Source organism: Quercus lobata, chromosome 6 (genome assembly GCF_001633185.2).
Source record: "Quercus lobata isolate SW786 chromosome 6, ValleyOak3.0 Primary Assembly, whole genome shotgun sequence".
Classification (NCBI taxonomy): domain Eukaryota; kingdom Viridiplantae; phylum Streptophyta; class Magnoliopsida; order Fagales; family Fagaceae; genus Quercus; species Quercus lobata.
Genome location: NC_044909.1, coordinates 18,890,053 through 18,904,283, shown reverse-complemented (window position 1 = coordinate 18,904,283; position 14,231 = coordinate 18,890,053). Strand labels below are relative to the sequence as shown.

Here is a 14,231-nt window from a genome sequence, read left to right as displayed (position 1 = left end):
TGGCTTCCACCTGCTTCTCTACAACAATATCACCAACCATGACTGTGTCAATCTTGATTGGAGCTTGTGTCACATAAGGGCAAGAAGGTTTTGGTGATCAGGCCTTCCACAACCAAAGCACAAGGATCCAATCCCTTCATATGTAACTGGCTGAGAAAACCACCCAATGAGAATAGTCCGAATGAGAGGTTTTTTTTTTTTTTTTTTTTTTTTTTTTTTTTTTTTTAAATTATTTTTTTATTATTTTTTTTAATATCTATCTGCACACATATTCGCATATGTTCCCCTTGATTCCGTCGTTGTGTTCACATCCACCTTAAGGATTGGACCGATAGCCCTGCCTATCTCCCTGAGGACCGATGGGTCATAGAACTCCACAGGTAGCTCATTTAATCTAACCCAAATAGCTATGGTAGAAACCTCTACTGAAGAGGGCCTAAAATAGGGCTCCCATACACAGATGGCAATGTAATGACCTCCAATAAACCATGGACCACCAGCCAGCATGTTATCCATGTCTTGTTTGGACTCAAACCTGAACAAGAAGAAGTCCTTGCCCAAGTCCAACCAATCCACTCTCGCAGATGGCCTCCATATGCTCAATACTCTTCCACGAAGGAAGTGGTAGCCTACAGTGCAACCTAAAACTTTGACAATCAGGGCATTTGTCCATGCACTAAGTATCCTAGATTTGATGTCCTTTGAAAGTTTCATTGCTGCAAACCCTTCAGCAAGTTCATTCACTTCATTATCTGATTCAGTAACGTCCTCAAAAAGATCATTGAAGGAGCACATCTGTGCATAGGCACCCGAAACAACTCCCACGAGTTTATCCTTGTAGGACCTAGAGGAGGCATAGCATCCTCACCACTACCATAATAATCTGAGCCATCCTTGACTCTCTTAGTGCTATGTTGAAGTTTGTCTTCTTCTTCTCTAGAGCGTTCCCTTCTATCATTTGATTTTCTTCTACTTAAATTCTCAAATATCTTTTCATTCTTCCAATTAAAACTCTAAAACAAGGAAATAGAATAAATATTCTAAAATTATTCTCTTTAATCCATTAAATTCTCCAAAACGGAGTGTAAGTGAAAGATTGAAAAAAAAAAAAAAGGAGAGGAAATTACTTTCTCTTTTTTTCATCTTAAACTACATCTCATTTCACACTTTCTCCCTAAACGACAAAAATGAACCATTGGCCCCTTAAACTAAAACTTGTGTAACATGTTGCTCCCTCCCATCACTTTCTCAGTTAAGTCTAACAAAATGTAGTATTAAAAAACCAATTTACATTCTGTTTTGGAGGAAATAGATTGGTTTTATAATACTAAATTTTGTTAGATTTAACCCAAAATAAAATGTAGAGGTTAAGTGTAAAATAAAATATAATTTACAATGAAAAATAATTATTTCTCCATTAAAAAAAACCACTATTTGAAGATTAAAAAAAAAAAAGGAAAATGCTAAAGCTACAAGTTTAGTGGATGATTATTAGTAAATAAAAAAGTAATGTTAGGATTGTATAGCATAAGAATTTGGCATAAAAATGTTATAAAGCAAAATGTGGCGGTGGTATGATTAAAAAAATAAATAAATGAAAGAGTCATGGAAGAAATAGAAGATTGGCTCTCTTCCGAATCAAGGAAGAAATAGTTGGCTGCAGAAGGGGTGTTCTAAATTCCGATTACCCACCAGTCATCTTCATAGTTGACACTGATTGATTTCGAAGAAGATGATGAAATTCTCTATGCAATCCAAAAAGCCATCTTCTTTTTCAAAACCTAAATCCTTTATCAAACCCTCCGAAGATAGAAAATAGCTTTACATCATCGTTGGTATGAGTGTGATTTTTGGAATGGTTATTATAGCTCAAGCAACCAAAATTTTCAAGGTAGGCTTTGAGGTTATGGATGCCTTTGACCTTTCTCCCTTGTGACATCCTTGAAGATCTTTGAGAAACTCAAAGGGTGACGATTTCTTGTTGTGGGAGTTTTGTGAAGTTGCATGAGAATGGAAAGGAAGGAGGATGAGCAGAGTGAATGAAAACAGAGAAAAAGCTTTATTATAAGCCATAACTAATGGTATGTTTGGTAGACTATAATAAGTACGGTAATATAATAGTTATTCTTGTGGTTTAGCTATTTAATAGTTTGGTTATGTTTATATTACATGGAATAGTCATTCTTTATGAATAGTCATTCTTTAAAATAAGGAATAATTGTCAAAGGCTTTGTAGCTGAATTGACACCTTTCCATGCACAAAGTGCTTGGGGGTCTAGGGGGGAAAGGGTTCGAGTTGCGGGGTTAGCAGCATGTTATAATTATTTATCAAAAAAAAAAAAAGGAATAATTATTCATATCTAAAAGGGTTGTAATAGTTATTCCTTAGTAGGTGTATTAATTTCTAAAATTAATATATTTCAAAATAAACAAACTTTCCATATGCACATAACAATTATGAAAATAAAAAATCATAAAAAATAACTAATCTATTTTTTAACTTTAAAAAATATTATTTCTTAAGAAATATAATTACATGCGTAAGATATTTCTTAAAATATATCTTAAGTTTGATTTAAAATACTTTCATTCCATTATCTTTAGGGTTCTATTATTATGTTGTCATCAAACAAATGAATAGTAATAAGTATTACATTACATCATCTTTTATTCATTGTAATATTTATTCATATTCCTATGTAATTACCATTATTGTCTACCAAATGTGCCTTAAGAAAGTTAGAAGTTAAGCCAGAAATTGATGTTGCAAAAATGTTACAGTTTGGTTGCTATTTATAGATTATCAAGTAGAATCTATAACTGTATGTGATCATGTGAAAGCAGGTTGATTATTCTTTTGCAAAGTCAGTCTTATATTAATTAGTATGACTTGCTAAAATTTAAGATTGTAAGACTTCCAATTCTTCGGTCAGACTTTCAGAATAAATAAAAATTATAAAAGGAGACCAGTTCTGTAATATTTGGGTCTTAACGAATACCCTTGGACCAGACTCGGTGCCGTACAGTACATTTTTGGACAAAAAGTGATTAGCGTAAACTGCGGGTTCGCAGAGAGTGTTAAATGAGAAACTATTGTGTATTTTCAGAATATCATAAATGTATATTTTTTTCTCTCATATAAATGGTGGGTCCTATTAATTAAATTTATGGTAGGACCCACCATTTATGTAAGAGGAGAGAATATGCATTTAGGGTACTCCGAGAGTATCTAATAATTTTCTAGCGCAGTTGACTATGGGAAAGGTTTCTTAAAATTCCCTTTTTTTTTTTTTAAATTATATATATTTTTTCTTTACAAAATTCTAGTTATATTGACAGGAAATTGCTACAAGAAACTAAAAACAAATTGGAAAACCAGAGCTGTAATATTGTAATCTAACTTTATACTATGACTGAGCACTAATTTCTATTCTTAAGCTTTAGATAGGCCAATGGCGGTTTCAAGAATCTAATAAAAAGAGAATATATATTAACAAAAAAAACACACAATTACATAAAGTTTTGCAATTTCCTTTTATAAATTTTCTTATTTTGAAATCGTTGTCTCATTATTAATGTTGCAAGTTACATTTCTTTTAGAAGCTTAGTTAAATAAAAATTTTCTTGGGCCTTTTTTTTTGTTTGTAAAGACCTTATATGTTGTTAAGGGGACCAAAGTTTAAGGACAAAGTTCTACTACAACTTTGGTCCTCTTAACAATATATAAGGTCCCCTTAACAATATGTTTTGAAAATCTAATTAACTTTGCTACAACAACAAGTTTACAACTCTTACTAAATAAATTAACATAACTACATATTTTGAAAATCTAACCATTGAATTGCATGTTCTTTATGTTCTTAAAACACATATCAAATATCATGCCAATCGGATGTTATTTACTATTCGATTTATAAACTTATTTTTATGAATAATTTTAGACTCCAAAAACTTGAAATTTAAATATTTGATGGATGACATAACTATTGGTTTTTGATTTTCTTGAAATTCTGCAAGTATGAAGGATTAAGAAAAAGAAATGTAATCCAATAGTAGATTTAAAAAAAAAAAATCCATATCCAATAAAAAATATATATTGAGTAGAGTTGCAACCTTAGTTTACAAGGCTACAATCAAGTTTGTTTTGTCCAAAGTTTAATTATGTTGGGCCTAAAAAAATTTTGGATGGTCACAAATTTTTTTAAGAATAAAAAAATCATAAAATTTTTAAAATTTATATATAATAATAAATTTTTTTTCCAAATCAGTGTGGTCTTGTGACAACCTTAGTCACAGTGTGGAGCTGCTCTTGAGACAACCTAACAATCACGAATGTAGTGAAAATGCGGTTTAAACCAAGAAATTTGCTACCCAAAAGAAGAATTGGAAAAAAGAAAAGAAAAAAGAAAAAGACACTAAATCATTTTAAAGAAAATTCTATTTTCTTCAATCTGAGCTCGAATTTATTTTAAAGGAACAATAAGATATTAGTCAAATTGCGGTCAAGCCTAGGTTGGTGATAGTCAAATTTGGTCCAAGTTGGTAAAATCATTTGAAAATGTTATTAGGCCACCGGCCAACTCCTAGGTTGATATAAAAAGGTAGAAAATTAGTATTTTGGTGAAACATTGCACTTATTTAGGCCACCGGCCAACCTGATTAAAGTCTGGTCGACTAGGAGCATTTTAGTTATTTTAACTCGTAGACCGAAAATTTAAATGATCCGACGTTTAAATGAGATAAATCTATTTATTCTTGACATTCCCATGGTCCATGGATAAAAACATATTTTTTGAGAATTTATGGGGCCAGAGATGTAAATCAAAGGGGGACAAAATACAAGTGCTATTGTGTGTTCACATAAAATGGTTAGACACATAATCTAAATATTATGTAAAACAAAACATCAAATGGCACCTACATTAATATGCATGAACATGTTCATCTAAATATTAGAATTAACAAACTAATCATAAGTTTGCAATTAAATTCTAGCCCAATCATGCATATATCCGAAACCTGCTCAATACATTAATCAGACAAACATGCATTTATTTAAGCAACTAGGAGCACGAAAACATTGAAAAATAAAGATTCCCTTGCATATCTTGATTTTGATTCTAGGACATTTCTTTATGAATTTACTAAAGAAATTTGGGACTAGTTTGGGCAATTTTATGGGTTTGTTGCTTGCATTTTTTAGTGGGAGTGGTGCTGTTTTTTAATTTTTTTATAGCTATTAAGTAACAAACTTTCTCACACTTACCTAAGAAACAGGGCCCATGCGCTTGGTTTCAATTTTTCCACTATCCCAGTTTGATTTTTGATATATATATATATATATATATATATATTTTTTGGAGGTAATAACTTCGCGTGCTTGATTGGGGAGGCCTTACCAAACTTTGTTTTAGGCATTTTTTTTGGTATAGGTTGGAAAGCTTGTACAGCAGTCTTTATAAAGGTATCAACTTTGTGTAGTTTGGTAAGGTTATTTAGCCAAGAAGTAGGGTGGTTCACATGGGAAATCTTCGAAGTTGGTTTTTTATTGTTCTTGTACAAGCAATATATAAATAAAGAGATGATCTTGAGATGCCATTTTATTTCTTTTAAGATGTAGATAATTGCTCCTAGTTTATGAGATTATCAACTTTTTGGATCAACCAAGGGTGAATTGTGACAAATTTGTGCACAAAGAGGGCACCCCAACTTGATTTGGACCAAATTTTGTGGGTTTGGCATGATTTCCCCCCCCATATTTAGCTCAAACAAGGTGTTGTTGGAAAGCTTGTGACATCTTCTTTCTAAAGATACCAACTTTGTAGCTTTTCTTTTCAAATTTTATGAGCTAGAAGTTTGGGAAAGTAGCATTGAACTCAAGTTTTTGTCCAAAAATTTCCACTTTGGTATTTTCTCAAATTCTTTTTGTTTGAGTGGAAATTTTGTGATTTGAACTTTCTAAATCAGGTCCCAAGACCTTTTCAATGACCCCTTGCACCAAGCCAAGGTTGTTTGATCATGGTTTAATTGAGATTTAACCTCGTTTAATCATAATCAAGTTTTATGTCACTCTATCCAAAATTGACCACGTATATGGTTAATTTTCAATACCTTGCTCATTTTACTTCCAATGTGGGCTTGCAAGTAATCATTTTTAAAAAAATTACTTAATATTTTATATGAGCATGAATTTTATCCTGATTGAACGATAAATATTTTTTGTCAATTTTCGGTCAAATTTTGGTTTCTCATGGTTAAACTTAGTGAATGATAGGAAACATGTTGTGGGAGATGTATTTTGGTGTGATGTGATAGAATTTGGTGGTCAGATAATTTTTTCTTGTCTGTTTGACCATTGGTCAAGGTTTGATCAACGAGGGGTATTTTGGTCATATTGGCTTTTAATTCTTGGATCTGGTTAATTTGACATTCAATTGGGTCAAATCAACTTAATTTTTTCAACTTCTTTGATATGAAGGAACAAATTTTTATTTATTTATTTTTTAATTTTATGGGCTCAATTAATCGAGAACAAATAAAATGAGGTATCAATAGAGGACACTTATGGTGCACTAGTGGGTGAGATTTTAGGCTTGTTTTCATAAGTGGCCTAGATCTAGGTTTATGATCGTTACTCTTGTAAATTTAGGAAATATGTTTCAAGAATCACATTTATTTATCAGGATGTCTTCCTGGTCTTAGGGGTAGTCTATCCCACAAACTTATCTTTTGACTCTTTTGTTTTTACAGTCATTGAGTTTTACATGAGGTTTTCCGTTCACAATGGTTCACTGGATGAGGATCTTTGACAAATACATTTTATCCATAGTAATTTTAAAAACTTTGTTAGTAAGATGACTATTTTAACTATTTTCCTTTTTTGAAAGTACCAAATTTATAAGACATCTATATTGAAAGTCAATATAAAAAGTCCTAAAAAAATTATTATTTTTGCTTATTATAGTTAAAAAGAAATTAAAATTTTTTATCTATCTCAATACAAATTTCCAAGCTGTATAATTCCACGATAGTATAAAAATGAAGTATTATTATTTTACTTTATTTTTATGATTTGATAATTGGGATTGAAGGATTTGAACATTGTTCACCTTCGATGTAAACATTAAAAGATCTCAGTTGAAATACAAAACTATTGAAAAAATGAAATAGTATTATTACAATATGAAGTAAAATGCAATCAAGCGTCACTTTCTACCATGAGTAGGTTAAAACTTTACTTTCTCTCTTCATGTTTCATAGTCCCAGTGCCATGTATTTGCACTATGCTTTATTCTCTACCCGCTAATAAATGCATATTGCAAATCCTTGAACACTTAAAAATTATATAAGGCTTTAATGCCATCAATATCGTCCCTATGCAAACCTTGGGTCACTCCTGAACGTATGGCAGGCCACATGATGGCCCCTTCAACTTCGCTATGCCCTAACCCAAGAAGGTGCCCAATTTCATGCAAGGCAACTGTCTCCAAGTCATATGAACCTGGGACTGCTCCCACACTCCATTTTTCATCTGCATCATAATGAAATCGCCCATTAGTCGGTGAAAAAGCATGGGCTAGGGTTCCACCAGCTCCATCGAAAGGGGCCCCATCTCCATGGTCCCCCCTATGGAAACCAATTTTGAGATCTGCATTGGTTTGATCTTGAGCCCTTGAGAACTTGAAGTGTGTGTTTGCAGCCCACGTTTCAAAAGCTTTTGCGATGGGACTTATTGCTTCAGTTGGGGTGCCAGGGAGAAATCCATAGGTTAGATGGTACTTAGAAGTTGGCCACTTGGGATTTCCTCGGAAAAAAGAATAGTGAGAGACAGTATGAAAAGAGCCATGGTGGTGGTGATGTTTCTTCTTGCCTGAGCGCATCCAATTTGTACCATTGGTGATATCTGCCACCCCACAACGAGGCATCATCATTGTTGATACTGTGTTGGCATCCATTGACCCTGTGGCGTTGAGATGGTAATTAAGTTGGTAAGTTTTAATGGCGGATTCCAAGAGTTCATCAAAATCATCATCATTGGTATGAGTTTGATTTTGAGAATGGTTATAGCTCAAATAACCAAATTTCTCAAGGTAGGCTTTGAGGTTGTGGATGCCTTTGACCTTCTCTCCCTTGTGACATCCTTGAAGATGTTTGAGAAACTCAAACGGTGATAATTTTTTATCATGGATGTTTCTTGAAGTTGCATGGGAATGGAGAGGAAGAAGGAGAAGAAGGAGGAGAGTGAATGAAAACAGAGAAAAAACTTTATAAGACATTGCTGAGAAGGTTTCAAATTAAGCTAGAAGCTAGAACTATATGGTGCAAAAGTGTGTTAGTTTGGTTGCTATTTATAGGTTATTCGGTAGACGGGGCAAATTGGTAAATCTCTTGCCAAGTCAGTCGTATCACTATCACGTATGTACAATTGTACATGACTTTTACTAGCAAAATGAAAGACTTCATAGAAGTAATGCTATTGACCATTTAATTAAAGACCGTTACAATGAGCAATTTTTTTTTAACAAGGAGCTTTTTTTTTTTTTTTTGAGAATGAAACAAGGAGCATTAGAATATTAAAAGGAGACCAATTCTGTAATATTCGGTCTTAGCATATACTCTTGGACTGGCTTCGATCGGTCCAACACATTAGTCTCCAAACTTATAACTTGGGATAAAATGATTAGCGGAAATTGCGGGTTTGGGAGGGCAGACATTCTAGAAATTCCAGAAAATCATAGACAGAAGGGAATCATTTTTTTAATAATTTTAAATTATTTAATAGATCATATATATAATTTAGTACACGTGACGTGAATGGTCTTATATTGACGGCCACGTAATAGACCAATTTATAAGAAAAACTTTGAAAATTTTTTATTATTATTATTATATCTGTTTTCTCCTTTTAGCTGTTAAGAGTTAAGACATTTGACCCTTTGGAATCTAAAAGGAATAAGTTGGAGAGAAAGAGAAAGAGAAAGAGAGTATACCGAATAAATAGAATTTATACTACATTTTGGGGTTGTGACAGTTAAATATTAACACAATGACTTGGTATTTTAACTTATAAATCTAAGGTTCAAATCTTCTGTCCCTCAACTATCGAATTATAAAAATAAAAAATAAAAAACAAAACAAAACAAAAAAACAAAACTATTGGAGGAGTTTCTTTGTGAGAAATTTATACTATGTTGAGATTCTACTTAACTCACAAGCTGAATAACATAATAATGAGTTTACGCTTAACATTGTCATATTAATTGCAATCACTTTTGTCATCATTGTTCAATGTCCGATACCATCACTTAACTAGTCGACCACGTGGGTTCTAGCTAGACTTCTAATTAGCTCAACTGAAAAAGTTTCTGATGGTTGAATAAGAGATCTGGGGTTAAATCCTCACTTACACAAAAAATTGATTGATATCTTAGTTTGATGATAAAAAGCACAATGATCAAAAGAGGATGCCATAGGTTGATACTCTATTAAAAAAATAAAACTAGTCAACCATTCACATTTTTATATTCTAATAATACACTTAAGGATATTACTGCTACATAGGAAAACTTTGAATATGATGTGATATTATGAGTTTGGCTAAAATACACTTTACATCCTTTGAGTTTAGAGTTGATTCTTCATTGGTGCGTCAACTTTCAAAACTTATAATTTACACTATTAATTTCCAAAACTTGCATCTTACCTCCTTTATAATTATGAAATGTCAATTTTTTGTTCAAACCAACATTTTTGGATGAGCAAATGACAATAGGTGATAGTTGAGGGTGTGAATTATATGTTTTGAAAGTTGAATGACTGATTTATAAGAAACCCCAAATAGAAGTGTAATGCGAGTGTATTTTTACTATTAATCTTCCCTCAAAAAAAAATTTATATATATATATATATATATATGTTATCTCTGTCTCTCGCAAAAAAAAAAAAAAGAAAAAAAAGAAAAAACTCTTCTACTACCCTTGCTAAGAAAGGAGAAGAAAATTGGTTTGTTTGTTTAGATCTCTTTAAAACAGATTGTTTAACCTAATGAATTAGCCAAATAGTTACTTAAGTTAATTATGAGATCTAGGTTAAATAGTAGTATATCATATCATGTAGTGCGGGAAAATAAATAAGACAACGATATGATTATCCAAGAAAACTAATAAAACCAATCTATTTCAAGGTAAAAACCTGGAGAGGATTTGACCTAACTATCCTCAAGGTAAATAAATCCACTAGAAAGAATTGAAGTTTACAAAAGATTTAACTCCTAAACCTAATGCTTCCTCCAATAGAACTAACTAGCATGACCACGTGCAACTTCGACTCCATAGACTCTTCTCTCTTGGATTTGCTGAACGTAAGCTCCCATGCTTATGACTTTGAGATCCCACTCAAAGGTTTCAAATCACCAGTCGTTGTTGATCTTGTAGCAGCAACTTGATTCCACCAATTCTTCACTGTAGATCTCTTGATCTAGCAAAAGCTTGTGGAGTTAGAAGGTACAGAACCATTCAGATCCCACAGGAGTAACTCACAAGTCTTTCAAGAACCTCTAAAATGTAGTTAGGGTTATCCTTTTATACCAAGAAGTGTTTCACTTAAAACCCAAAACGTTTTTGTAGAGTTTGGATTAAAATAGAATTCTGTAGAAAAAATCTTAACTACAATTTCCGATCAGTTGAACCTCACTGAAATTAACTTCTCTTTTTTGTAGCTTGTAAGTTCTTGAATCCTGATTTGTATTATCATGAGCAATGTCTAATACATAATCTAGACATGTTTTGATTTCGGTTTGCCAACATACATAAAAATAGAAATTTAAATATTTAATCCTAAACATTTAGAACCTAACAAAAATAATTGCAAGAATGCAAGGTGCGTTTACCACTTTGATTATCTCTTTTTAATCGTAGTAAGTTCTAAAAGAAAAGTGTTCTTCCCGTTATAACAAGCACTACAAAAAATTGGTTCTAGAGCCTTTTTATTTTAAATTTTTTTTTTTTTTTGGTCCAGAAGTTTTAAAAACCACCACTAAGGAGACCTAATACGGCCTTTTACTGTTACAATAGGTTGACCTATTAGGGCACTTTAAAAATGCTGCTATATGTCCAGTTTTTTGTAGTGAAGCATTTCATATAATCAAAGATTCTAAGAAAGTGTGCCTAGCTCATACAAGAAGGCTACGAAACACCCCTTAAACTTTGTCTTGTTTTAGGAATTGAATCAATTAATTTTTCTTTTGGAGAAGGAATTGAATCAATTAATATGATAAATGAGACTTCAGAATAACGCTAGGAGTCTCTTATAAATGCCGGTCTATTGGCTAATCAAAGTCATACAGGATAAAGCCATAACGAACGACTCAAAAGGAAAATCAAGGGTTTTTGTTTTTTGAGAAACAAAAGGAATCAAGATGCTTTCACAAGATAAGAGCACGTCGCATAATATGTTCTCATTTGTATAGTCTATAAATGGCACACAAACTTTTAGACTTTTACACCGTCCAACGACTGCTTAATTTCAAATTTCCGTAACCATGGCTTCAAAGTATAGAAGCTTTTTTTACCTCACTTGGTAGACTAAACACAATTTGAGGCTAAGCCGAAAACTTTTGATGGGCTTTTATGTATTTAAATATTAATTATTAATAATTAATTTCTTAAGAATCAATTTAGTTGTTCCTACTACAGTCCTCCACTCTACCAACTGAGCTAAGGTTGAACTTTGTGAGAAAATGTATTTAAGTAGGCATGTTTAGTGGTTAGTTTGTTTCTAAAAAAAAAAAAAAATTTTAATTAAAATTAATTATTTAAAATAATTTATTTCTTAATTTTTAATATGACTAATTTACTTGACCAATGCTAACTAGAGATGCTACAAATTTTACTATATATGCCTTACGAACTAGTGTTAATATTCTATAATAATATTTGTAATAGTTTTAAATTTTTTTATTTACTTAGTGGTGATTTGGTTGGATTTAAATTAATTTACATTTTTTTTTTTTGTGGAAGAATACTAACGCTATTATAAATTTTACTATAAAAAACTTACAAACTAATGTGAAAAATGATATGATTGGTGACACTTTAATAAGATAATAATTAAATAAGTCTTTGAATTATTTCTTATGATGGGTATAACATAACAATTTGTAAGACTTATATAATAAAATTTGTAATATTTCTATTATCAATTAATTTTTTTGGACTTTGTTAAAAGTTTAGGAAAAATATATATAACTTACTTCATTTTTCCTGTATTATTATATGCTTTCTGTGGGATAATAGCTAATAGAATGCTCGTGTGAATTTGTGTTGGCCATTTGTCATATCCTTTTTATGTTTTAGAGGGAAAACACTATCAAAGAGTTGGATAATAACTAAAATTCACTGGGTAACAAGTACCTGACCCGATAGTATTGGGTTTTACCCAGTTTATCATGGGTAAAGAGAACCGGGATGGATTGTTGCCCGAATCCAAAATTCTTAGGTCGGGTTGGGATATTTCCCCGAATCCGATCCATACTTAAAAAAAATAATAAATTAAATAAAAATATAAAAAATCCCTTAGCCAATCTAATAAGGGGTTATAGGCCACTTTCTTAGTTTTTTTTTTCCATTACTTTTTTTCTTCGGCGGAGAGGTTTTGAACATTGGAAAAATGAAATTTTCTTAAGTCATAGTTTTAAAATTAAACAATGAATCAGCTGGCATCAGTCTGAACAGAACAATATAAGTTGTGGGATCTTGATATTGGAAACAATGACACAATTAAGCACGGTGGATGTCCAGGAAGCCATAGAGCCACTTAAAGTCTTTAACATAGGCAAAAAGCAGTTACAAAGTCGATGATATTGATATAGATATGGGTCATTATTTTCATTGCATAGCCGCACGTATAGTCAATTCCTACTCGAACTTCCAGCAGACACTAGCTGATCCAATGTTGCTAACATCAATTTTGTGTATGAATATTTGAGGAGGCTCTTCTCTGCTGCAGGCAAAGTCATGGTTTTGAAAACCAATACGGTGAAAGAACCGGAAAAGGGATTGATTATCGGTTTTCTGGTCGGACCAGGGTCCAATCGATGGTCGAACCGGTGATTTCATAAATAATTTAATTAATAATTATAAAAATAAATAAATAAATAATTTTATAAAACTTGTCATTTTAACTAAAAAATTAAATAATAGTAAAACATTAAACTTTAGCTTACCATTATTCAACCCAAAAAAAAAAAAACATATACAAGCACCCACAAGCCCAATATATAATATTTTAATTATTTTTAACCTTTCAAATAACAAAAAATAAGTGTACCAATGGGTAGCAATATCATTACCCACTTGATATTTTTTTCTCTACACATTCTACTAAGTGCACCAATAAGTAATAATATCATTGTCCACTTGATATTATTTTTCCCCCCCACACATTCTACACGTTAACATCCTAATGACCACACATTTTGAAATCCATTCATCTCACCTTTTGCTTTTTATCTCTCTCTCTCTCTCTCTCTCTCGTGGATATGTTGATGTGCAAGAGGCAAGACTCAAGAGCAGCAAAAACAAGCCTCAACTGAAGGCTGAAGTAGATTTTACAAATTTTTTTTTTTTTTTCCTCTAAATTTGAGCAAAAGGTAAGTAAAGTAAATCTGATTTTTTGGGTCACTATGGGTGTCTTAGGCTTCACCACTTCATACTTGAGAGAACATTTTCAAAATCAAAATGTCTCTTATTAAATCTGAAACAAGATCTCTCTTTTTAATTTTTTAATTTTTTTTTTGGGTTAAAAAACACAACAATTGAAGTATTTATGAAAAAAAATGCTAAAACTGGTTTAACCACACGTGAGTCATGACGTGAATGGTCTTATATTGACGGCCACGTAATAGACCAATTTATAAGAAAAACTTTGAAAATTTATTATTATTATTATTATTATATCTGTTTTCTCCTTTTAGTTGTGAAGAGTTAAGACCTTTGACCCTTTGGAATCTAAAAGGAATAAACTGGAGAGAAAGAGAGTACCAAATAAATAGAATTTATACTACATTTTGGGGTTGTGACAGTTAAATATTAACACAATCACTTGGTATTTCAACTTATAAATCTAAGGTTCAAATCTTCTATCCCTTAACTATCGAATTATCAAAAAAAGAAAAAACTATTGGAGGAGTTTCTTTGTGAGAAATTTATACTATGTTGAGATTCTACTTAACT

At 31.7% G+C, this 14,231-nt stretch overlaps 1 protein-coding gene across 1 annotated transcript; it reads right to left on the bottom strand.

The window, feature by feature from the left end:
* Positions 1-7,209: 7,209 nt before the first annotated feature.
* On the bottom strand, positions 7,210-8,293 carry LOC115993546 (metalloendoproteinase 2-MMP-like). The gene has a single exon (XM_031117485.1). The coding sequence runs from the start codon at positions 8,274-8,276 to the stop codon at positions 7,335-7,337; it is 942 nt and encodes a 313-aa protein (XP_030973345.1). The 5' UTR covers positions 8,277-8,293; the 3' UTR covers positions 7,210-7,334.
* Between the last annotated feature and the right edge of the window lie 5,938 nt (positions 8,294-14,231).